Source organism: Triturus cristatus, chromosome 2_1 (genome assembly GCF_964204655.1).
Source record: "Triturus cristatus chromosome 2_1, aTriCri1.1, whole genome shotgun sequence".
In the NCBI taxonomy this organism is placed as follows: Eukaryota; Metazoa; Chordata; class Amphibia; order Caudata; family Salamandridae; genus Triturus; species Triturus cristatus.
This window is the reverse complement of record NC_140581.1, coordinates 357,891,367-357,918,761: the sequence shown is the minus strand read 5'-3', so window position 1 is coordinate 357,918,761 and position 27,395 is coordinate 357,891,367. Positions and strand designations below refer to the sequence as shown.

At 41.6% G+C, this 27,395-nt stretch overlaps 1 protein-coding gene across 1 annotated transcript in view; it reads left to right on the top strand.

The window, feature by feature from the left end:
* The window catches only part of LOC146864194 (chondroitin sulfate proteoglycan 4-like), a 432,950-nt gene that overhangs the window by 338,938 nt on the left and 66,617 nt on the right, over positions 1 to 27,395 (top strand). Inside the window, exon 8 of the mRNA XM_085631285.1 lies at positions 611 to 783. Coding sequence (XP_085487411.1) covers positions 611 to 783 — 173 coding nt within the window. The remainder of the gene's footprint in view (positions 1 to 610; positions 784 to 27,395) is intronic.

Below are 27,395 nucleotides of genomic sequence, written 5' to 3'. Positions count from 1 at the left end.
GAACAAGGCGACACTCACTGAGCAATTTTTCTTTCTTAAAAAATTATACTTTTTGTTAAAGACACATGTTGGAAATCCCACTTCTTTCTCTATGTATGGTGGGCATGGGGACAAGGGAAAAATGCTTAATACAACTGAGACGGACTGTCTGCTGATTCAACAGTGTCGATTATGCAGGGTAAACTATAACAAATTATTCGACAACAAACACATTTTCCATGTTAATGCTGAATTTTCTTGCAATGAGCGTACAATGATGCCTACTGCTGTAATGTTTTATTGCTCAATACTTAATAAGAAAAAAATAAAAGGCAATAGCTTTTAAGGCAGAAATGCTCTTCCCGCATAAGTCTGCTGAATCTTGCAGTATTCCACGTAATTACGTGAGTTTTACGCTCACCCCTAATTTTGAACCGTATCTTGGAAGACTTCTAAATGTTTTTCTGCTAAATAAGGTACACTTCTCAGTAATCATTTCAGCAAACGTGTAAACACAAGTCTGTTTGATCAAGATTTTGTATTAAGATGCTCCTGAATGAATATGTTTTTGTGTCATGTGAACTGTAACTTCTTATCTCCCCAACTAGCATTAAAATCTTTATAATTCCAGGCACCAAGAAAGCTTTGGCTTCTAGTGTTTTGAGAGCAGTAACAAACGATGAAGATAATGCCATGAACAGGAGTATCACATTTACCATTGTGGAGAAGCCCAAACTCGGAAGGCTAATAACCTTGAACTCAAACAACCTCACACATGAGATATCCAGTTTTACTCAAGTCATGGTGAGTAGTTTATGCAGTATACAGTGTATCACACCTAGGGCTAAAAGGTAGGATACAATTGTTTGCATCTTTGTGAATGAATGCCAGCACAGACTGGAGTGGTGTCTTCGGTGAAGTTGTAACCGAGTTTTGTAACCACTGAATGAAAGTGAATGCGAGGGATTTGTGGAAAGGCTAATGCCTTATCACATCATTTTAAGCAGTGTACCTGAATATGTTAATTCTTGTAACCATACTGCATTACTTACATCTTGTTTCACCCTAGATGTGAATAAGAATTGAATTGCTTAATGTCAGCCTGATCTTGATTTTATTGTTCATTTTATTGTACTTCTAGTAGATTTCAGCCTGTCTCTCCATGGTTCATTGTACTGTACCTCTAGCATATTTTAACCTGTGCCACAGACCTCCAGCAGATTTCGACCTGTGTTCCAAAGGTTCATTGGACTGTATCTCTCGTAGATTTAAGCGGTGTCCCAAATATTCATTGTACTGCACCTCCAGTAGATTTCAACCTGTGTCGCTGAGGTTCATTGTACTGTAGCTCTAGTACATTTCAGCCTGTGTTCTATAAAGGCATTGTACTATATGTATGTATGTATGTATGTATTGGCATTTGTAAGGCGCGTATATCACCCGAAGGTTTCATAGCGCCAGCAGATACTCAGATGATGGGCGTGCGGTCAATCAGCATTAGAATAGCCAGGTTTTCAGGAATTTACGAAATTTCTGATGGTTGGGTTGTAGCCTAATGAACAAAGGAAGAGCATTCCAGCTCTCGGGGGCAATTTTGGAGAAGGATCTGTCTCCGTTTCTGACGGCTCGTACTTTGGGGACGGTAAGAAGATGCCTGCTGGACGACCTGAGTGATTTAGTCGGGCGATAATCTCTCAACTTATTGGCTAGATAGGTTGGACCTTTGCCGTTCAGAGTTTTGTGAACCAGGCAGCACATTTTAAACTTAATACGCTTTTTTATAGGAAGCCAATGGAGCGACCTCAAATAGGGGGCAGAAGAGGTGCGGGGGGGGAGATCAAGAGCCATCCTGGCTGCAGTATTTTGAAGGACCTGGAGTTTATTCAGGAGATTTTCGTTTATAGAGGCGTAAAGAGCATTGCCATAGTCCAGGCGGCTAATAATTAGTCCCTGGATTAGAGGCAGACGGGAAGAAAGAGGGATCCACTTGAAGATTTTCTTTAGGTTACGCATGAGCCCAAAGCTGATGCGGGCAATGTTGTTAATATGGTCAGCCATGGTGAGTTTGTTGTCTAGCATTATCCCCAAGTTACGGGCTGTTGCCTTGGGAGGGGGACAAGGTCCCAACGATGATGGCCACCATTCATCTGTCCAGTACTTATGAGCATTTCCAAAGAGCAAAATCTCTGTTTTGCCTGCATTAAGTAAAAGGTAGTTGTTTGACATCCAGTCTTTTACCGCGAGCATGCATTTTTGGAATCTAAGTTTGACATTAGTAGGATTAGTCCCCAGGGTGATGAGGATTTGTGTGTCGTCTGCATAGGACACGGTTTCGAATCTGTGAACTTTGATTAATTTTGCCAGAGGAGACACGTAAAGATTAAAAAGCGTTGGGCTCAATATGGAGCCTTGTGGTACACCTTTATCTACTTCCTGATCTGTGGAGTAAAAATTTGCATATCTGGACCTTAGAGCTCCGTCCAGTCAGGTAGCTTTTGATCCATAATAGAGCTGAGCCTTCGACACCAACCTCCGCCAGCCGCTCTAATAGAATGCTGTGTGAGATGGTGTTGAAGGCAGCGGACAAGTCGAGTAGTATCAGGATGGCGGACTGTTTAGCATCAAGAGCAAGCCTGATATTGTTCACCATTGCAAGTAGGGCTGTTTCGGTGCTGTGAAACGCCCTAAATCCTGACTGAGATGGATCTAATAAATTATTAGATTCAAGGTGTTTAGTGAGTTGGGTGTTAATTAGGGATTCCAAGACCTTGCCGAACATCGGAAGGAGAGAGATTGGCCGATAATTCAAAGGTTGTGATGGGTCAGCGGAAGGTTTTTTCAAAATGGGTCTGATGACGGCTTCTTTCCAGTGTGAGGGAACCGTCGAGTGAGAGAGTGAGAGTTTAAAAGTTCTGGTCAGGTGAGGGGGTAAAAATGGGGGCAACTTTGGACAGAATTAGGGAAGAAGCCGGATCTGCTGGGGAGCCTGACTTAATTCTATTCACTGTGAGGGTTACTTCATCTTCCGTGAATGAGTGAAATTCCTTTAAGATGGTGATGGGAGCGGGAGGGGCTATATTAGTAGACTGCTTGAGAGGTTGATCAGTAACAGTAAGATTGGTGAATGTTTTGTAAATATCATTGATTTTGTTATAAAAAACGGAGGAAAGGGTCTCAACCCATTCGTGGGACGCAGTTGTGGCGGGCTGGCAAGGCGGGGGGTTAGAGAACTCCTTAACTATTTTATAGAGTTCTCTGTGCGAGTTCGCGGCCTGGTCTATCCTGTGCCCCAGGTAGACTTTTTTAGCTAGGGCAATGTCGCTCATATATTGACGGTGGAATTTCTTGTATTGTAATCTGTCATTAGGATTTTTTGTATGCCGCCATTTACGTTCGTGTGCCCTAACGACCAGTTTCGTTGTTTTGAGTTCTGTGGTAAACCATGGAGACAGTTTGTTAGGACATCTGCTTAGTTTACTTGGGGCGATGATATCTAAGGTTGCAGTATTAGCTTGGTCTAGGTTAATCGCGGCCAGGTTGGGATCCTTGAGCGATTCGATAGGTGCGGGGGAAAAGTGTGAAGAAAAAGCTTCAGGACTGATCTTGTTCCATGGTCTGCTCATGTTAAGATCCATCCTTGGTTGAGGTGGAAATTAGTTAAGGTGAATGTAAAAATTGATCATGAAATGATCGGACCAGAGGACAGGTAAAGGACGGTCTATAGTTATTTTGTTTGAGTTTGTAAATAATAGATCAAGAGTATGACCGGCAGAATGAGTGGGGCCGATCACTAGCTGATTTAGGCCTAGTGCATTCATACTTGTGATGAGTTCACTGGTGTGTGGGTCCTGTAAAAGTTCGACATGATAGTTAAAATCCCCTAAAAAGAAGAAATTCTCCGAGGATAGAGCATGCGAAGCGATGGTTTCGGTGAGTTTGTTTACAAAGTTCGTTTTAATTCCTGGAGGCCTATATAGGAGGGCGCCTTTCCAAGACTCTTTATTCCCCAAGGTTACTGTGAAGGTACAAATTTCACCCCAGTCTGCAAGAAGTGAGTTGACAAGATGTAGCTTGATGTTGGACCTGTAAACGATGGCAATTCCTCCACCTCTTCTATCTGTCCTGTCCAATCTCGTGATTTTGTAGTCCTGGGGGAGGGCAACTGCGATGTCTGGTAGTGAGGATTCTGAGAGCCAGGTTTCAGTGATAAAGAATAGATCTGGCTTGTCAGAATCTAAGAGCGACCAGATTTCTAATGAATGTTTAGGAAGGGACCGAGCATTGCAGTATAGACAAGTAAGATGCTTAGCTATAAGGAGTGAATTGGGGGTTAGTCTGGTGCTGGTTGGAGCTTTTGCTTGGTATCTGCTTAGAAAGGGGGACCGGACTAGTGGGTTATTACTGGAGGAGAAGGAGGTGTTATCCATTATGCTGGTAACTAAGTTCTCGGTGTTCATGGCATGGAGCTCCTGGCTTGAATATTTGAAAAAAGCCATGGGGGATGGAGTAAGGGAGGAATGTAGATGCCATGATAGATATCAACCTGCGCCCCAGAAGTTCATTATTCTGTACCTTTAGTTTATTTTACCCTATGTTCAATAAGTTCTTTGTACTGTACACTAAGTAGAGTTCAAATTATGTCCCAGGTGCTTATTGAACTGGACATCGACTACATTTCAACCTGTGTCCCAGAAGGTAATTTTACTTTACCTCTAGTAGAGTTAAAGCTCTGTCCTAGGGGTTCCTTTCTACTCTAGTAGATTTCAGCCTGTGTCCTAGAAGTTCATTGAACTGAACCTCTAGTAGATTTCAACCTGTGTCCCAGAAGTTCACTTTACTGTACTTCTCGTAGGGATGGTTTGTTTACTACTATTTCAAGAGCATTATGATTACACTTGAATGTTGTGCTGGTAATATTGAGTACCTCCCTTCCTCATCCAGTGCAATCATCCCACATAATTCAAATATCCTACTGCTGAGAAAAAGCTACAAATAATTGTTTGGTGCACAAGAGAATGGTGGACATTCAGAATCCTTATGTACTGCTGCGTAACATGCAGTAACACACCACCTCCCTTTTCAGAACCCAGCTCCCCTTCATTAATTCATTGACTAAATGATTGCCTTCAACTCTGTGCAGCACCCTGCGTTGCAAGGTTCACACTACACAAATATCAAACGCATACATACAGAATTGTTAAGGTTACAACTACAAAGGTCCTCAGATCCACCAATTACGATAATGAACATACTATCATTTTCCCCCTCGGCCCTTATGTTGCACTACCCTTGGGGTGATCAGATGCCTCAGTTATTGTGATACCTTTGTTTTGCATAATCACAATGGGTCTCAAAGACTGTTCTTAAAGTATACCTCATAATATAGACTTTATTTTATTAAATTAAAGGCATTCTGCTTGCATTAGTCATGCCTGGGGTTGTAGTCAGTTCTTGAACTCATATGGCCTCATCACATTCTTATGAGGTCTAACCACAGACCGTTGTCTTGCTGTCTAGCAGACCTCCTATATCCACCCAGTATCACATGCCACATATTAATAAATAATAAACAATATTTCCTATTTGTAAAATACAGTCATATCGCTCCCTTAAGGGTTTCAAGGCGCTGGGGGCCGTCGGGGAATTTAAGTCAGCTATTGCCCAGAGTCACATGGTGCTGAGCTGAGCTGCCGCTGGGGATCGAACTGCGAGCCCTGCACTCCAGAGTCAGCCACACTGGCCGCTGCGCCACATGTCTCCCACACTCTATATAACATACAGAAAGGCACTTTGGGTTATGCTTCTTCAGCATCTGGTTTGCTTGGGTGGGCCTTGTTTAGACATCAGTTACTGAGATGTTTTGGGAACAGCTCAAAGCAATATGTGGATGTTCATACTTTCGGCGTTTACTGCTTCCATGAGGGAGAAGGAAGCAATGAAGTAGTTTCACTACATTCTGGTCATAGTTGACAGATTGAGATTTTTCCAGCAGAAATGGACATTTCCTCCCATTTTTGCGAGCAAAAAATGAACTGGGCGACTGGCATAAAGGTGGGTTTTATTTATGTAAGGTGTGTGCTTTTTTCTCCATACTTGCTATATCTGATTTGGTGTGCTTACTGCTGGCCTAGAGATGGGTAAAGAGGGTTCACATAAACATAGTGTATGTGATACAGACTTGTTTGCTTAATGCTAATGTAGTGGCACTGCAGTCATCCAATCATGTTTGTCTCAGTCACAGCCATTCCCCATTCTGTGTCCATCACCAACTGGACCTCCTGGCTCCAGAGGTATGTCTCTCTTGGGGATGCACCATCTCCTTATACAGTGTCATTCATGGAAGGTGGCTACGAGTGATCCCATCATCTGTCTACACAGTCCTGGAACATGACTCCTGTTACTGTCTGCTGCCCATTCATACAAGCAAGTGTGCCACAAGGGTGCGAAGGAGGTAGCGTATCGTGGTGTGAAGTTTGCGTTGTGCAGCTGCAGCAGAAACAAAGATGCACTTGCTTGGCCCCCTATTGTGAGGAAGGCACGGGAGAGTGATAAATCTGCCATGCCCAGTGATGTAAAACAGTCTCCAATGGTTCCTCCACTAAGGAGATACCTTGTGCACTAAGACCATCTGGGCCTTCTATTAAAGAAAATCAAGTGTAGTACTGGGCAATTTATCACAATATACAATTTCTAGTGGAATACCTCCTAGGGGAAGACAGCAAGTTTGCAGAAGTACTAACGCATAAAAAAGTCTGAGTGGTAACTCCACCATCGAGTCTTACGGCAGTACTTTTGTAGGTGGGAGAACCCAATAATCGACCTCTTCAACATTCATGAAAGCGCCCAAACTTCATCTCCAGGTATCCACACCAACAGTTAATAAGCCGTGCATTATGGGTTGAGGTGGTCAGGGATATTTGAGTACACTTTTCATCTTCTCTTACTTATCCCATACTTGGTGAGGAGGATAAAGCAAGTCTCCAAGACCCTCAATCTTGTGGCACCAACCTGGGCCATCAGCCATGGTACTCAGTGCTGTTAGAGATGTCTATCTGCCCTCATGAGGAGCTCCAAATCAGGAAGGACATTCTCATTCAACATCAGGAAGAAATCAGACACCCTGGCCCAGAAGCAAAATCTAGCAATTTGGTACCTGAGGTCTTAGAATTTGGGTACTTAAATCTGTTAGAAGAGTATATGGGCACTTAGCGCAAACCAAGTAATCCTACCTCTCATGCATGATATGCTGCCAAGTGGAAGCGACTTGCCCACTTCTGCCTTGTGAACCAGCTTCATCCCTTTAATATAATTGTATCCCATATATAATGTCCTACCTCTTACATCTTCAGAAAGCAGGACTAGTATATATAGCTATACACCTCCATCTAGCAGTGGTAGCCGCATACATGCAGAAAAGGGAACGCTCATCCCATTTCAGAATTCCTGTGGTTAGGCTTTTTTGATTGTCTCCAAAGGTCATGCCTTCAAAACCCCTCCAGCACCGGCTTGGAATTCAAGTGTGGTTCTCACTAGGCTCATTTGAATCTCTACATTCAGCAAATTTTTAGTTCCTTTCATGGAAGATATCCTTTTTGATAGCTATAAATTCCTTAAGATGTGTTAGTGAGTTATAGGCACTCCCTGTTCAAAAGCCATTCATTTAGGTACAGAGAGACAGGGTGGTCATTTGTACGAATACTAAGTTCTTACCTAAGGTCATTTATCCTTTCCAATTGAATCAGACTGTTGAGCTGCCTGTCTTATTTCCACTCCCAGATTCTATTACGGAGCAAGCTTTGCACACACTAGATGTCCAACGAACACTGTTGGACCTGTCAACCTTAGGGTGGTCTTCCTCCGAACGGTTTGCCTTCTCCCCTCTTGTGTTGCTGAATTTGTTGGCCTTAGGACTCTGGCATGGCAAAATAAATCCCTGGCCAGGCCTAAAAAACCCTTTTTATTACCTATGTCACCCCTAAGGTGTCCCTAAACAGCCAATAGAGCAGGGTGCATCGTATTAAAAAACGTGGACGTGTGTTTTTAAGTTTTACATATCTTGGTAGTGAAACATTCACACATTTATTTATCACTTTTGTGAGGCCTACCCCTCTCATAGGAAAACATTGGGTTCCCTTATTACATTTTATAAGTGATAATTTTTGATTGGGAGCAGGTAGAAATATCATGTTTGGGGTCTAAGGAATTGTATTTTAAACTCCTCTTTAACATTAAAGTTGGATTATAAGTCACACTTATGAAAATGCCACTTTTAAAAAGTGGCATTATCTTGTCCCAACCGTTTGGTGTCTGCAGCCTGTTTCCTGAGTCACATGACTAGGTGTAGTTTGCAGTTGACCTTTGTATATTCGTCTTAGACAGCCACACAATAGAGGGACTGGCAGAAGTTTAAAGCCCTACTTCCACATCATAAGGCATGCCTCACCTCACTTACAAAAAGATTAACACTAGCCTATTGTGACCCCAGACAGACTGGTACCTGGACAGGAAGACAGGAAATTTCAGACGCTTCTGTGGGGGAAAAATGTGGATATTTCTTCTACTGTAAAACTTGCACCAGGTATAAAAATAGGACTCTCAGACCCACTCTTCAATTCACTTCTGGACCTGTAGAGGGACTCTCAGAGGACTACCCTGCTGCTTTTGGCCTGCTGTGTTCTTCAGAGGACTGCCCTTCTGCACCTAGAGGACTGCCCTGAGCCCTCAAAGGACTTCCCCGCTGCCTGACTCCAGGGGCTAGTTGGCTGGCCTGCTGATCAGAGCCTCAGAGACAGAAAAGGTTCCAGCCTTCTTGAACACCCACCTAGACCCAGTCTGAGTGAGCCCTGGCCCTCCAGGTGGTGCCTCTTCAGTCCAGGACCCTTAGAAGTGGTGCTTAAGGTGCTCAGATTACCCAAATCTAAAACTCGGGAGTAAAACATTTTCTGCCAAAAAGTGCTATGAGAACCGAGAGAAAACTGTGACCTACCTGCTTTCTGATCTGCCCAGGGTGCATTTTTGGTTGGCCTGACTTTGTGGCAGCTCCCGCTGTGTTCTTCTCCACAGCAGCAAATCTTGTTCATTGGCTCCTCGCAGAAAGGGTATCCACCCTCGTGCAGCCCTGGTCAGCTACTGTTGTCAGCTTCATCCCGATAGAGATTTTTGTCTTTCATATAGAACCTAAGTCTAAACGTAGAAATCTTCACTGCTACTTTATCCAGTGGCTTCCCGACTATGCCTCTTCCTTGAACGCCAGAGGATACCTTGCCCTGCTGAATTTTATCTTCCCAGACATTTTTCTTTAACAATTATGCCAAGTCTGAAGATATTGGGGACTGGGCCCAATCCACTTCATGTATTCAAACCATGCTCCATCGCTTTCTGCCATTACTTTGCTCTGGTCTCACACGACTAGATGTCCACAGTTGACGCTTTGATCTTTCAGGTGCTCTTTAACACTTTAATACTTTAAAGTTGAAAAATTCAGAATTTTTGTTGTTTTGGTGCCAAATAATTTATTAAGATGTACTGTATTTTTGTATCTTGTGTTATGTTGTCACTTTATTACTGTTTAAGTACTGCATAAATACTTTACACGCTGCCTCTAAGTTAATCCTGACTGCTTTTGTGCCAAGCTACTAGAGGGTTATGCACATGTTAATTTAGTGACTTTATGTGGTTCACCCTGGAATGGATTGTGGCTGTTGCCTGAGTAGGGTATCATCATCCTCCTCAACCAACAGCACAATTTCTCACTCGTGTATTATATTGGCAGGATAAAATCTTTCCGTATCACTATCCACATCGTTGTTGCTTATGCTAAGCCAGACAAGGTTCAGGCAAATTCCAAAGCAGGTGTTGCAAAATTAATAGTACGGTGCATTGAGACCTATTATGCTAAGGTTAAGACAGTGCTCCTGGTACCTCATGGGCACACTCTACACATAGAAAAGAGCATACCATGACATTCTGGGTATGGGTGGCCAAAACTCTATTGCATCTTCTGCCCAATAACCACAGCTGGAAGGAAATTACTTTATACCTGATGCAACGCATGTGTATCTACAGCCACACATGCTAAAAACTAAATAGGTTACTCACCCTGTAAGCATATTTTCATATTGTGCTGGGCTGTAGGTTTACACACAACCTTCCCTCCTCCCTGGAAGTGGGCACTTATTGCATATATATTCTTACACTAGCTACAATTCACCATACATATGTAATGCAGTGCATGTAATTTTCACCTTTGCCCCACTGCACGGAAAACAATCTAAAGGTGGGATCGCTACCCATATGCTTTGTATATTAAGGGAGGAGTCACTCTACATACGTGACTAGAAGAAAAAAACTTGAAATGTCCGGACCCAACATTAGATGACAGGAGTATGCAAAGCATGTGGATGGATCCACAGCACTGCAGGATACGAACAGATGCGTACAGGGTAAGTAACATATATTCCTTTTTCACCATAAATCCAGGTTCATAAATTAAACCTATATTGTAATTAAAGGCGAAAACAATGTTTGGACTTTATGAAGTATGGTTATAGATTGTCCAGAAAACTCAGTGAAAATGTGATATTGTTACCTTTCGCACGTTAACATACAGAACTTTTCAAACATTGCAGTGATTTTCAGTTATTCCTTTTTAAACCAAGTCATGTTTATTCATTTTACATACATTTTAGATACAATGTGAATATGGTATCACATCAAAGAAAAAGAAAAGGGAAGGTGTGAAGAACAAATGCAACAACATTTCACTCTATAAAAACAGGAAAGTCGAGCCATAAGAATTTCTGTTGATAGCAATTACCATTGCTATCAGAAGATAATCATGTGCCCCATTAACATCTTTGTTGACATTAGAAAGACCTCCTACCCTCCACGAAAAACATAAAAGCAGCATGTAGTCTAGTAATGAAACAGATTTAAAGTTCCCAAGTGAGTGGTTCACATTAAATAGGGCAGACCTTGGGACAGATAAGATAATAATGGTTCCCACACTGCTTCAAAAGAGCCCCGAGCTCTGTGTTTTCTGAAAGAGATGCAAAGAATTGCTCCAGTGCTAAAATGTTCCACATCCGCAAGTGCCGTAATGGTATGGGTGGTAGTTCTTTTAAAAAAAAATAATTTATGAGCTGAAAGTCAGCTTGGCAGTTCCCAAGCAATTCTATAAAGTAGGGCGGGCAACTTTTGTTTTATTTTTCAGAGCAGACGGCCTCAGAGCCACATTAATGGAAGGAAACCATGTATGTAGAGGAGAACTGAATATAGTTTTCATTCCAGCTAGTAGTTCAGCGCAATATGTCTTAATTATCGGGCATCCCTACCACATATGTTTAAGGTCTCCCTTTAATCTACAGCCACTGCAGCATAAGTTGTTTGTGTGCTGGTGAAATGTATGTCATTTCGGTTGGGTAGATGTAGGAGTCACACCCTACCTTTATAATGCGCCTCCATACCCACAACACTGTGAATGTTTGCATAAACCGCACCAGAGAGTTTTACTCGTATTGTTAGTTATTTCTTTTCCAATAAAGAATGAACATCATTATCTATATGTGTGAGGCTGCAGTGCCACTGGTTGTTATCAGATGTTGTATAATGTGGTGAATTGGCCTTCAAAATTCCTTGCTATTTGTGCAAATGTCCCTAAAGAGGAAAATCCTTTAGTAGCTGCTTCTTTCATATGTTGGTGCAGGACTCAATGTCTCAATTGTGTATAACATAAGCATTTGTTTACCTCAACAATTTTTGCTCATAATCTTCCAAACTTAGAACTTGATGGCCCCTGAAAACTTCTGATCTAGTCAATCAATCCCCTATTCTCTATGTACCAAAAGACCCTTGTTCTTAAGCTGTGGTAACTGCTGCACTAAAGTGGACTGGGGTGTAGGAGAAGGGAGAGATATTGCTCAGGTTTGCTTAGTAACTATATTCCACATCAGTAATGTAGTTCTCTCAGGGGTACTTGGGTAGGTGTTAGAAGGTCTGTCCACTTTCGGCTTAAATTTGAGATCTCAAATTGTTTTACCCACTATCATCTGATCCATTTGCGCTCAGTGTTTTTCCATGGCTCTGAGGGATCAATTGGCTATAAGCCTAAATTGGAATGTGCAGTAATATGAGACGTTTGGAAGAACCTAGCCAAACACTAATTTGGGAATTCTCAATATCTTGAATCCCAGTCATGGTGTGTCCTTCTACCAGGTAAATTGCAATATTTGGGTTTTAAGTTCAAAGAAGATTGGGAGGGCCTGGAACCCATAAAAAAATGTGAGGAGTATATTCATTTTAACAGTATTAATTCTGCCTTGCCATGAAAATCAAAGTTGAGGTCATCTCCTGAAATCCTTGTGTAAAGCCTGTGGAAGTTTTGGATAACTAACATTAAACAAATCCTTCAGGTCAGGACTGATCTAGATCCCTATAAATTTAATATATCTGTCCACTGAAAAGGGAAAATAGTTAATATTGTCGCCTCTCCCTGGGGCAATGCAGTTTTAAAATCTTTGATTTGCCAATATTTATTTAAAAACCGGCTAGTGCTTCATAGTCTTTCAATTGTCAGAGTAGCAGTTTCAAAGAGAAATTAGAGAGTGATCTGACAGGAGAACCTCGTCTGCAAACAATGTTATTTTGTGGGCTTCATTGGTAAAAGGTATGCACTGCATGTTGTTGCTTGAGTTTGTTATCCCTTACAAAAACAGAAGACCAGAAGCGTTTGGCAAAACAGGAACAGTTTGTTTAAATAAAAATTACGGGCAAGGGGAACAGTTGCAGGCGCAAGGTCTGAGGACCGCCTCAATTTACATTCGGTATATGTCCTTCTTTTATACAAAATGTGAACAGTTGTAAGCGTTTCCGGCGTACCCTACATATATATCGTGAGGAAGGTTTGTTGCTGCCTTTGGAGCCATACATTAGTTGTCTAATGTTTACCACAGGTGGCTCTTCTACCTTGCTTGGACCCAATTTTGGCCAGTGGATACGTGTCCAGATGTCCAGCATGGGGGCGCACATGATCACTATGTGTGATAGGCCCTTATTTCCTTTGTGTTCCTAACTCATGTGGCATCTGAATTTTATGGTGTTAGGAACGTGCGTACCACCTGAGCCATGTGCGCTTTATTGGGGCAATCTCCTATGACCCTTTGTAATGTTGCCGCGCCTGTCTAGTGGATTGATCAAGAGTTCCCTGCCTAGCATTAGCCTGCCAGCTACGCACCCTCCCACCTGTGAGATTTCAATCAGCAGTTCCCCGGGCCTTGGTCTGAGGGCCTGCTTAACTACATATTTGCGAGTCAAGGTTGATGTAGAGTTCACAACAGCCAATTCTATTACAAAAGATGACATATTTTTATCGATAAATGCATCAAATTCTATATTAACAATCTCCCCATCCACTCTAATCTTTGCAGCAAATGGTTTGATGCTCAATGCAAAGAACACTGGGAGCAGGGTGCACCCCATCTGATGCCCCTGTCAAGCTTAAAAGGAGGTGGGCATCTCCCATTCACCTGCACACTCAACATCTGGCAATAATATCCCACCATCAGCATTTTAATGAAGGTTAGGCTAATTCCAAAGATCTGTAATGTCTTTCCCCAGAAAGGTGCAGTCTACCTGATTGAAGGCTTTCTCTGCTTCTAGAGACACCAGAACAGCTGTGATTGTCCTTATTTTCACCTTCTTGATCAGTTGGACTATTCTACAGATCTTATCATGTGTGTGCCCTCTCTTAATGAAGTCAGACTTAATTGGTGTGAAATAGTGTTGGCAGTAGGAGCTCCAATCTGTTGCTAGAATGTTTGTATGGAGCTTTTTATTTAGGTTCGAAGGTGTGATGGGCTATAGGTGGCACTATGGGTATTTCCCTTGTTTTAAGATGAGAGAAATCTTGGCATCAACCCTGTCTGTGTAGTAAGTTAGAGGTGTGTCAAATATGGGGCTAGGTAGCTGAAAACAGCTTTTTTGAAAATTAGAGGTGAAGCCATTGAGACTTGGTGTCTAATGAAGTTTAAGTGGTTTAATGGTACCACAACTACTTATTCAACTATAGGAACCTCAAGGCTTTCACTCTGGTCAGGTATTATTTGAGGTAAAGCAATTGAATGCAATTATTTAACTTGTATCGCCTCCCTTGGAATATCTGGTGTACAGAGAGTGGTGAAGGAGCTTCAGAAGGATCAACATTTTTCAGAGTTCTCAGCTAATTGACCTGAGGGCAGTCACATATCTCCATTGTAATTACAGTCCTGCTTTTGCTTAAATATCTATCTAGATGTGTGCCCGCTTTATTGCCATGTTCATATGCTGCCCTTTTAAATCTCCAAAGGGTGAGTTATGCATTATTAGGTATGACAGCATTGAGTTTTCCTTTCACAGACATGACCAACCACAGCAGTAATCTAGAAGGTATCTCTTTATGCTCCCTTTCCACCTTGGCCATTTGCTCCTTTAGTAGGGAGTGCTCCGCCTGCCTGAATTTTCTAATATTAGAGTGCTAGTGCAATGGCCTCTAATAATAGACTTAAAAGTCTACCATGTGTAGGCACAGCCCAACTCCTCTGGGAGATTATTATGGAAGAAGTCAATCATATGTTTCCTTAACTCTGCCCTCAATACCTGCTCTGTCAGATCTGCTGCATGAAAGATCCAGTGTCCTGTATCCCACGTCAATGATAATTTGACGGGCGTATGATCAGAGATAAAAAATCGCCTTAATCTCTTTCTGCACCAAAAAGGTGTAGGGGTTCTGCTGAACAATATAGTCTACTAGAGTGTGACCTATGTGTATAGAAAAAGAAGGTGTAAACACAGAGTTCAGCATTATATTCTCTCCAGGAATCCTGAGGCCTAAATCATTCAGTGTAATGTTCAACCTATCGTAGAACGTGCCAGTAAGAGATGAATGAATGAATCTGCATTTCTAGAGCACATGGCTACCTGAAGGCATCCCAGCCCTTGAAGCGGTCCATTCATAAAACTCCGAGACGGTCTTCAAGGAAACAAAAAAGTTTTTATACGTTTTTGAAAGGTAAGGTAATTGGCCTCCAGACGAATGTGAGTGGGAAGCTGGTTCCACAACTTCGCGACATTAGAAGAGAACATACGGCCTCCGCTCCGGGACCTTTTTATCATGGGAACTGACGCCAAGTGCTTATTACCCGAGCGCAGGGACCTATTAGGACAATAGAGAGAGATAATAGACCAAATAATGGGCGGACCCTTAGCTGACATTGCTTTATGTGCAATACACAAAGCTTTAAACTGGACTCTTTCCGCAATTGAGAGCCAGTGAAGAGTGGCAATAGAAGGCTTTGCAGATTCACGACTAGAGACATTCATGAGCAGACGTGCTGCACAGTTTTGTACAGTCTGCAGTTTTTTGATAGTTGAACACGGGGATCCAAAATAAAGGGCATTGGCGTAATCAAGCCGGGAGAGAATCACTGCTTGGACCAACAGTCTCCTAGCCTGAAAAGGCAGCAGGGGGAGGATTTTGCCTATCATCCTAAGGATCCCATAACAGCTACCTGCCACCTTTTGTGCTTGCTCCTTGAAGTTTAAATTGTGGTCCAGCCATACACCAAGGCTCTTGATCTGTTCTTTTGGAGGGGGCATTGGACCAAAACAACCAGGCCAGAATGAGCTTACATTCAGTGAGGGGGTTTTACCTAGGAACATCAGCTCTTGTTTTTGCCCCATTGAGTTTGAAGTAAGAGCCTTCCATCCAGACTGACACCCTTTTAAGACAGACAGCTAGGTCAGACCCAGCTTTATCAAGCTGGTTTAAAGAGACCATCAGCTGAGTGTCATCAGCATAGGTGACAATCTGGATACCAAACGGTTTCACTACCTCAGCCAGAGGGCTCATGTAAACGTTAAAAGAGTGGGGCTCAGGGACGAACCCTGAGGGACCCCACATCTAAGTGGCATACATTCAGAGATAAATTAATCTTCAAATACTTGGAATTATCTATCCTCTAAAAAGGACTGCAGCCGCTTAAGAACTGTCCCTGTCACTCCTACCTCCCTAAGTTTCTGGATGAGCAGTTGATGGTTGACCGTGTCAAAGGCTGCGCTTAGATCTAAGAGAACAATCGCAGCACAGCCTTCGGCATCCAGGATTTTTCTAGCTTTTTCCACTACTACCAGAAGAGCAGTCTCCGTACCTTGTTGAGGTCTAAAACCAGTTTGTGAAGGATGGAGACAATCATTATTCTCCAAAAATGCAGAAAGAACAGAAGTAACATATTTTTCAGCAATTTTGGTAATTCCTGGCAATAGAGAGATTAGTTTGCCGAAACTTCTGGATCCATATTCATTTATTTTTTTAAAAGAGCTTTAACCATAGCTCACTTCCACAAAGGGGGGACAAGCCCAATTGAAAGTGTAGTATTAATCAAGTCCAGGATGATAGGGGATACTGTGTCGGTACCCTGGTTTAGAATGGTGGGAGGTCCGCATCTCTAGAGGAACCAGATTTCAATTGACTGAGAAGATTTTGCAAAAGATTCAAATTCAATGGAGGAATTTCCGCTAAGGAACAATCTTGAGTTCGAAACTGGTTGACCAAAGATAGAGCATTTTGTTGTGTTGTGGTCTAGGGGAACGGGTAGTAAATGTCTTCTATTTCCTTAAAAAAGAATGTTGCCAGTTTATTACAACACAATAGCGCATCATCTGGTACAAAAGAAGGAGGGGGGGGGGGTTTAAGGAGGGATTTCGCAATGCGAAAGATTTCACGTGGGGAGTTGGAAGCTGATGTGATCCTTTTTTCATAATAAAGGGCCTGAGCGCATCTGATTTCTGCTTTATATGCTTTTATAGCCTCCCTGTATTCAGTTTTATTAATAGTGGAGAAATCTTTCCTTTATCTTTTCTCCAGGCGTTTACAATTTTGCTTAATCTCTCGAAGCTTTGGAGTGTACCACGCTATTCTATCGGCTCCTATCTTATTATTAGTCCATTTTGTGGGGAGCACAGTGTCTAATGAGGATTCGAGCAATTTATCAAGTTTATCGTTCGCCGTAATGGGGTTAGGATCAAACATAGGTCTGGTGTTATTGAGAATTGGCACCCAGGATAGTTTTGACCATTTGCGGACTAATTTTTTGGCTGTCACAGCCGGCATACTGGCGACCTGAGGGGCCCACGAAAATGGGATCAGATGATGGTCAGACCAGGGTACCGGGATCGAGTTCCCGACCAGAAGATCTTTAATATTGGAAAAGATCGGATCGAGTAAATGGCCTTTGAGTTGAGTAGTACCTCTCACTTTTTGATTGAGTAGAAGGGACCCCAGACTATCGATCAGTTCATGTGTGACAGGAGATAAAGGGCTTTCCAGTATGCGGCAATTGAGTATAACTTTATATATAATTGCGATACCATCTCCTCTATTAAGTTCTCGATCAAGTCTCTGGATCAAATATTCAGAAGGGAGAACTTGAACAGAGACAGGGTCAGACATACTGGTCAACCATGTTTCTGTGAAAAACAGAACGTCGGGTTCTTCTTCTTCCAGCCAATAACCGGATTTCAGTTGCATGCTTAGGCATCGAGCGACAATTACATAAAAACATTTTAAAAACCGTCTCTGGGGGGGATTTTAGCAGAGGGACATAATTTAAAAAGACAATGAGGACAATGATTTCCATTGTTGTCAAGCGAAATTATGTGACCACACTTACTTGACGTGGTTTCTCTAATGTAATGAAGCTGATCCGAGGAATAAGATAGCATTTCTCTGGTAAGACCGACAGGGGTTCTAGCCCCTGGGCCAGGTCGGACACATGTCACGTTCCAGCTACCTTTTGGTCCCAAACTGCTTGAAATTAGCTGCTAGTATTAAGTCTCCAGTAACATAGGGCATGATTTATATGTTGGCGGAAAGGGTACGACGTCGAAATGGCAATAGAGTACCCATTCGGCCATTCTGAAGGTCTGCCCACCACATTTAGAGATGGACGGACTGTCAGTGTGTAGACAGTGACGACTACTCCTTCACCACCTACACACACCCCCGGCGGCCTGTCAGAGTAAGGGACTTGAAGATAGGGCCATGTGTCTGCCCGCTTGATGTAGAGTTGGGGAACACATGGCCAGTTTATGCTGCCCGTCACCTCCATCAAAAATGTGGCGGTAAGGGGCAGTGTAAACTTTTAAATGAACCCCTCGCCATAGGAAAATGCTCCCATGTTGAGGGTGTTATTTAAAAAATAAAAATTAAAAAATAAGTCCGCTTTAGGATTTTCTTTTTGAAAATAAATAAAAATTGTAAGTTTGATGTGTGGCTCCATCATGTTGATTGAGGCTTCCATCAAACTTACAATGCATTTCCACGAACCACAGTAATGGTGGTTCCTGGAAATGCAAGAGATGTCTACAGGGGCAGCGGACATCTCTAAATAGGCAGGCGGAATACCCTTGCTATGGCGGGAGTAAAGTATTCCTCCTGGCGACAGTAATATCTCCATCCGCCAAGATATAATTCAGCCCCAAAGTCACCCAGTATATTAAGAATATCTACAAGAAAGGCATCCTGTCCAACATTGGGGGCATAAATCGTAGCAATAGTTACCTTTCAGTCCCATAAAGATCCTGGTACCATTACGAAATCTACCTACCCCGTCTATCTTATGAGCTGTCGTATGTGAGGTAAGGAATAAGGTAGCCAAATTAGGTTTCCAGTTGGGTTTATTCCAAGTAAGGAAGAACAGCTGAGACAACCACATCCAAGACGCACGTAGCTCCAATGCACCACCCGTTGCAAGTGGAACATGGAACCCCGCACGAGTGATAACATTCTGTACAGAGCATACCACACACCTTCCCCCTTAAAATAAAAATAAAAATAAAAAAAAACATTCATATAATCAAAGAAACTTACAACACAGTTAACATTTGAAAGAAATCAAAATCTAACAAAATCATTCAATTTAACAGGTAATTTCCTAATACGAGAACTTTTCCTTAGAACAGATACCTCATCATTTTGATTCACAGGAAGAGCTAAGGTTGTTGTTACATCGTCTGGGCTTAAAATTGAATCCAATGGAGCTCCACATGTTCCTTGGACATTCGCAGGAGGAACACAAAAATCTTGCCCAGAAGAACCATCAAAAGTGTCAAAAGAAATTTTGACAGTCATCCAAATTCACCTTAGTTCCCAAATCCTTTTTAGGCATGACATCTAACTTGCTAAAATCATTGTTAGACCTATACATGGATACTCGTCTAAAATTCCAGATCTTCCCACCTTGAACTCTAACAGCTTTGCTAAAAACCTCAATTACTTTGAGGGGATCAGACCACTTAGACCATTTTTTGTCAGGACACCCAAACTTGACACGTACCAAGTCACCAATTTTAATTTTATGGTTGGAAAGTCGTTTTGTGCAACTTCCCCTTCGCATTTTGTCTTGGTATCTTAGAACACGTTCTCTGACAGCTTCAACATCTACCAAAGGATCACTAAATCCGTTAGATTTTAACCACCAAGGTCTGAGTTTCGAACTTGCTTTCCTCCCTCTTAACATCTCAAATGGAGAGCAGCCAGTTACAGAATGAGGAGAAGTACGATAAGTTAGCAAAGTAGCTCTCAAAGCTTTCCTCCAATCTAAGTTACTTTTAACAGCCAATTGTATAGATTCTTTTACCACTCTGTTAAATCGTTCCACTTGACCATTGGCCATAGGATTGTAATTAGACACTTTCTTGTGGATAATACCGCACTTATTTAAAAACAATTCTAGCTCTTTACTAATGAATTGTGGGCCATTGTCAGAAACAAGTTCAGCAGGCAAACCCTCCCTGCTAAAAACATTGTCCAAGAACTCTATAACTTGAGTCATTGTGATTTTGTCCACAATTTTGACTTCCGGCCATTTAGAGAAATAGTCCACTAGCACTAATGCAAAAACATTTTTCACAGGTGTAAGACCCAAAGGGCCAATTATGTCAATACCCAGCTTTTCCCATGGTCCTTGTGAATACTCAATCGGTGAAACACCCACCGAAAGTGGTTTGACAGTCTTATCACTTTTGGAGCAGAAAGCACAATTCCTAACCCATTTATCAACCATGCTGTCAATGCAAGGCCACCAGTAAAATTCTCTTAAACGTCTTTTGGTACATGACATGCCCATATGTCCTTCATGGGAAAGATTAATCAAATTGTTTCTAATTCCTAGTGGAGGTACTATTTTATCACCCCTACTTACAAAACCATGTGAAAACATAAGTTCGTCTCTTATTTTAAAAAACGAACTGATATCTCCACTTAGCTTCCTCTCCTCCGGCCAGCCAACACAGAGATAATTTATCACATTGTTCAGTGTAACATCTTTAGACATTTCTCTATCCCACAACTCTTTTGAAAAACAACTTGATCCTATACTGTGGTTAATATCCTCCATAGTGAATGCTACATCACATTCTTCTTTTCCCCCATCTAAATCTGGGACATCGGACCAAGGCAAAGACAATCGTGACATACAATCTGCATGTACATTCATCCGGCCAGGAATATACACCACAGAACACTGATATTCTTGTAATTTTGCGGCTAGTCTTGCTAACCGCGCTGTAAGTGTTCTGCCCCCACCAGCTGCTAACATATTAATTAGAGGTTTATGGTCTGTCCTCAATTGGAACTTTGTTCCCCACAAAAATTGCCTAAAATGTTGTGCCGCCCAAGTACAAGCGAGCAACTCCCTCTCAATTGTGGAATAGTTGAATTCTGCCCCTCGTAGCGACCTAGAGGCATAAGATATCACAAACTCCTCTCCAAAGTTCTTCTGCATCAGTACCGCCCCTAAACCTGTACTACTAGCATCCACAGCCACTATGCATTCACCACCAATCTCAAATGGTCTCAAGAAAGTAGCAGAACTGATATCGTTTTTTAGAATTTCAAAGGCTAAATTCTGTTGGTTACCCCAGATGAATTTCGCATTTTTCTTTAATAACTCACGTAGGGGGAATACTTTTGAAGAATAATTCTTCACAAATTTTCTATAAAATTCAGTCAGACCTAAAAAGGATAGCAACTGCTCTCTATTGGTAGGTGCCGGTGCTTTTTGGACACTCCTCACATGGTCTACTTTAGGTTTAATTCCTTCACTTGATATTTCATGTCCTAAATATTCTACTCTACTTTTCCTAAACTTACATTTAGAGAATTTCAATGTTAGCCCTTTGTTTTGTACAGCATCTAAAACCTTTTTTAAATTGGCATCATGTTCCTCGAAATTTCTTCCAAAAATTAAAATATCGTCCTGGAACGCAATCGCACCAGGCCAATTCTCCAACACCTCTTTCATGATCCTTTGAAAAACTGAAGCTGCACTAGCTAACCCAAAAGGCATCCTTAAAAATTGAAACATGCCTTCGGGTGTGATGAAGGCTGTTAGAGATCTAGATTCCTCATGTAAAACAATCTGATGGTACGCACTTGCCAAATCTACAGTGGAAAACACACACGCACCAGAGAGTGTTGATATCATCTCATGTATATTTGGCAATGGATGTCTGTCGATCCAGATCTCTTTGTTTAAACTGCGTAAATCTACACACAAGCGTAAATCACCATTGCTTTTGAGCGAAAGAACCACCGGAGAAACCCAAGGGGAAGATTCAATTGGTTCAATAACGTTTCTTGACACCAAATCACCCAATATGTCCTTCAATTTAGTGCGGTAGGCCAAAGGTACATTACGTACTCTGTGTCTTACGGGCTGAGCTGAATCTTTCAGGATAATCTTGTGTTTGAAATTAGTGTACTCTCCAAGAGTATCCTGAAATACTTTAGGATACAAACTTTTTATGGTGTGAACAAATGCTTCATCCTCTGCCACAATGCTGTATACAGGTGGCGAAGCATTAGGATCCAACTTGATCCCCAACTCTTGTTGATGTGGCCATCCCAAAATGGATACCCCCTTGGTTGCAACATATAATTTACCCTTGGTTTTTTTTCCTTTAAAGTCAAAATCTGCCCAAATAAAACCCTCCAGGTCTATTTTGTGTCCTGAATAGCTACCTGGTTTGATATCCGGAGGCAACAATTGCTTTTTGTCCCACAATTTTTTAAAAAGCTCCATACCAATGATAGAGTACCATGCACAAGAATCGATCATCATAAGCACTTCTTTGCCATCAATAAATATTGTACCAGATGGAAAGCCCTTGCAACTACTCCCAGTCACGCAAGAGATGCAATTAAATTCATTGAAGTCTGTGGAAATTTCTTCTTCATCATACGTTACACAATTAATTTTTTGCATTGACCTACACATTTTCCCAAAATGACCTGTTTTCTTACACTTGATACAAATTTTACTCCACGCAGGACATCCTTTATAGTTGCCCACATGGTCAAAACTGCCACATCTATAACATATGATAGGACTTCTTCTGTTAGGCTTATTGTCTTTAAAACTAAAATCTTTTCTGTTGACAAACTGTGGCCTTTTAGTTGTAATTTGGTTTTTAACAAGTGATACCTCGACTACAGGATCTTGTACCTTAATATTACATATTGGAGCCTGGCCTCTAATTTCACTAACAAATTTTTCCGATTGTTCAATGCCTTTGGCAATATTCACTACAGCAGTTAATGACGACTCAGTTCCTAACCACAGCCGTTCTTGTATTTTCTTACTCTTTGTTTTCATCATTATCTGATCCCTTAACACTTGCTCATAATTGATAGTATCAAATGCACAAGAGCCTGCTAATGAACGTAATGCAGATACATAAGTTTCAATAGACTCATCTTCTTTTTGTGCGCGGGAATACAATTTAAATCTTTCCATTACAACATTGGTTTTTTTTCCAAATCTAATACTCATTTTTTTAACTGCGACTTCAAAAACATTTACTCCTTCTGCACTCTCCAAGGGGGGTAAATTGTCAAACTCTTTAATACCTTGACCCCCTAGACAGTGTCTCAACAGATCTAGTTTCCTTTTGGGAGTACAACCATCCTCTTCCAGGACTTCTACATAGGCTATGAACATGGGATACCATAGGTCCCATTCCATTTTTGGTTCGCCCGCAGAAGGTAGGAAATGTGGGGGAGCGGAAATGTTTGACATGTTAAATGTGAAGTAAACCTCTTACACTGAAAATGCAATTGAATTTTAAAAAATTACTGTGGATATATTTTACAAAGTCATTTCACACTTTGAATAAAACGTTTCCCTGAAGCATATGGCACAAAAGAGAACGAAACAATAACAATAATTAACAGTAGAAAGATAAATTTAGGAAAAAGAAAAGAGAAAAAAAAACAAAATTCCTTCTTTACGTAAGTGGTGTGCGAATCACTAAAGTTAGTGCTCGCCTTTCCTTTCTCATCGAATAGCCGTAGCAGCAGTTGTAGACTTGCTGTATAGAAACGCGCTAGTGGTTGAGTATTCCCTTGAATATGGCCGTGTGATGAAATCACGCTCTCAGCGTGTTACGTGTGCTCTCAGCGTCAGCGTTGTTCATCGTCATTCGATCGTGAAGATGCAGAGGCGCGGGGACTGAACCATGGCGTTCCAAACTCCGTTGGATGTGAGTTGTTTACTTTTGACGATCCATGAAAGTTAAAAGCTAACGTATAACAAAATGTATGTATGTCGATTCCGCTAATCCCAATTCCAGCCGTAAACACCCTCACGAGCCACGGTCTTCACCATAGATAGATCCGGAAGGCAGGAAACGAGCAAAACTTCTTAGTTTAAAAACGAACACCGTTGCGGTCTCTTTATCCGCAACACGTACACTTGACTCAGACTTGACTTGACACGTGGACACTTGACTCAGGGTCAGTAATTCTGCCGCAGGTGCAATCAAAGCACGGTTAATTAATCAGCCGCCTGTGCGTATGAAATCGCACTTTAATGGACAAAAAAAAATATTTTTTCGTCTTGGTCTAGTGAACGCTGTTCTCCCTTAATCCCGATCGTCGCCAATGTGAGGTAAGGAATAAGGTAGCCAAATTAGGTTTCCAGTTGGGTTTATTCCAAGTAAGGAAGAACAGCTTAGACAACCACATCCAAGACGCACGTAGCTCCAATGCACCACCCGTTACAAGTGGAACATGGAACCCCGCACGAGTGATAACATTCTGTACAGAGCATACCACAGTATGGAAGCTTCCTAACTTGTAGTTAGTTACTACTAGTAAATTTACTCTTTTGAGTCAAGGCTGGACTGGGGAACCAAAACAGCTCTGGCAAAAAGCCAAACTAGCCCGCTCCCTTCAACTCCTTGCACATTTTCTCTTTTTCAATCCATCCATTCTCTCACACTCTTTTCTCTTCCTCTGATCACTTTTTCTCTACCTTCCCCTCCCTGCCTCTTTCTGTCTCTCTTGTAGCCTCCCCGTGCCTGCTGCAATTAACCTTGGTGATCTGGGGAAAGTGACAGAGGCACCAGGAGCACCGCTGGGCTTTCAAAACTAGTTTCCAAGGGTCACAACCCATTGGGGAAATGCCCAGTGCGATAACAGGCCTCTCTGGCTCTGTGTTGGGTAACTTTACATGCTGCGTTTCTGAGGTGTAGGGGAAGATCGTTCCAGGCTTTGCCTGCTAGGTGAGAAAAGGAACTTTCTTTGCTGTTGGATTGGTGGACCTAGTGTCTGCAAGAAAAAGGGAGGTGGATCGCATGTGTCTTGTTGGTTAGTGGAAGGCCATTCAATTTTTGATGTATGCTGGTCCTTCGTCTTGCAGGGCTTTGTATGTGTGGGTCAGCATCTTGAACTGGCATCTCTTCTGGATCGGGAGCCTGTGCAGTTTCTTGAGGTGCAGGGAGTCTGGGGTCACAATAGATTAGTGTGAAAACCCTGAGTGCTCAGGCAGAGCCTTTGAGAAGTGCAACTGTGCTAGGTGACCACTCCTCCCACTCATCAAGTTAGAGATGGCCCATCCTGCCAACACCTATAGCCCTTTGTTTCACCCTCTGGGAGCAATACACATAAACCTACTGCTAGCTACATCTAATCATGGTACCCAGTAACAAGGCTGCAAGGCACTAAATGGTTGGAACTAGAAAATGCCAACATTCTCAAAGTTGCATTTTCAAAATTGTGATTTAAAATCAAAATTTACCATTAAAGGGTTGGTATTAGCTAGGACTAGTGCTTTTAAGATCCCTGGAATATAGTTTGCATTAGTGACAGTAAGTTTAACATTGGCAATTTAGTCGCTTCCTTTGAAGAATTCAGGAAAGAAGAGCCAAAGAGTAGCAACATCAGAAACCAGAATCTTCCAGTCCATTAGAGGATTTGAGAGTGGAAAAGTTCAGAATTTCTTCTTCAGTCAGGGCTTGGGTAGACAGGGGTTTACACTGTGGAGAGGAAGAGAGATGTGAACTCTTTCCCGCTATTACCCATATGTAACATATTCATCATATTACCTAAATCCCTGTCCACATACTCAACATATTTGAAGATTTATTCACTTTTGTAGTTGGAGTCTTTCTCAACAAGCTCTGCACCAGGCGCAACAGAGGTGATTGATCACAAGTCATAGTTATGTGAGTCCATCTGGGGAGGTCAAGCATGAGTAGGGACTTGAAATAAAACCCCAGAGGAAATAATGGTAAAGTTAATTATTCAGAATAGTTTAACTATTTTTAATATAATTTAATATATTTAAATTCATTTAATTTTTATTTCAAATTGAATTACTAGTGTTATAGCATTTTTTATGTTGTGTATTTAAATAAATAGATAAAATGCATTTACATTAATATTTAACATAGCTTTATTTTTACTATTCACTACTTGTTTTACTATATTTATCCAACTTTTATAAACTCTTTAAATTTCCCAATGGTCTGCACATATGGTAGAGTATAGAGACAAATTCCCTATACTTTACCATAGGGAGATCTTAACCCTGGTTGCTTTTCATTATTGTGACATCACTTAATTTGATGGCATTGTGAATATCCTATGCTACTAGTATCTGCGATGTTTTTCATAGAATTTCTGCCTTGCCTGTGATCCAGAGGAAGCGGTGTAAATTTTTTGATTTCTGTAGCCAGAAATGTTCTTAGTCTTTTTTTATTTCAGTTTTGTATGTATAGCAGCTAAACAGCCTAATTCAATTCAATCCTGGCTTCGCTGCTTGACCAAATTGTGTGATCTTAGGCAACTGCTTCAATTTATCTTCTTGACCTTGAACATTTCACGAACGAAGAGAACTTTAACATGCATGAGTTAAGATTACGCGCTGTACAAAAATCTCTCTTATACATGGTTTTATAGACTATACATTTGCTCTATCTGCAAAAAGAAGATAGGAAATATGTAAGGGGGCACATGCCAATTTTCTTTTCTCTCGTTTACCATCCACATCCCCGTCAAGACAAGGGGCGTGGGGGTTCATGAATGTTTTACTGCAGAGTTGTAAACTAACGTACAAACGTGAAACGCTTCCAAATTTTAAAGAAATACAATGCTTTGAATTTTGATGTATGGTTACATGACATGTGTTGCCCGATTTACATACCAAATGCTAGGATGTCTTGGTTCTTGCACTTGCTCTGGCTCTTAGGCACTTGGCTCAGCTCTCCCGATTAAAAAGCTGGCTTGCCGCCTTTGTTCATAGCAGTTCAGCATGGGACATAAATCTGCCCTCTGCAATGCGACCATAAGAAAAAATGCCAAGTACTTTTGTGCAGCTGGACAAGTGAGAATGGAAAGCCTCCCAGAGCAGGGAATGCCAGTATAACACTGGAGGAAGGATAACAAGCATTTGCAATGCAATAGGTCTCGCATTAATTAAGTTTGAGTTTTTGGCATTGCTAAATATTGCAATGTTTTCAAAATGAGTATGTTTTTATAATTTTCTTTGTTATGTTGAATAATAAATATACTTATTGTAAGCAAAGCAATCTATTATTATTTATTTTAAATGCCAAAACATATGATAGGTTATGCATGTACATCTCTCTCTGTGCATCACCGTCTGTGTGCCTCTCTGTCTGTGCACCACTGTTCGTGTGTGCATCTTTGTCTGTTCCTCTTTGTGTCTGTCTCTATATGTGCATTACTGTTCCTGTGTACGTCTTCGTCTCTGTGTGCGCATCTGTTTGTACGTCTCTGTATGTGCATCACTGTGTCTGTTTTGCATCACTGTCTCTACTGTGCTTCTTTGTCTCTGTACGTGCCTCTATGTCTTTGTGTGTGCGTCTTTGTATGTATATATGCGTGCATCACTGTTTCTGTGTGTACATCACTGTGTCTATGAGTGCGTCACTGTGTGTACGCCTCTGTGTGTGTTTTTGTCTCTGTCTCTATGTGTACATCTCTATGTGTACGTCTCTATGTGTGAGTCTTTATCTATGCGTGTACATCATCAAAAGCAGATAGCTTGATATACAGCCACTGCATTGTCATGGTGATG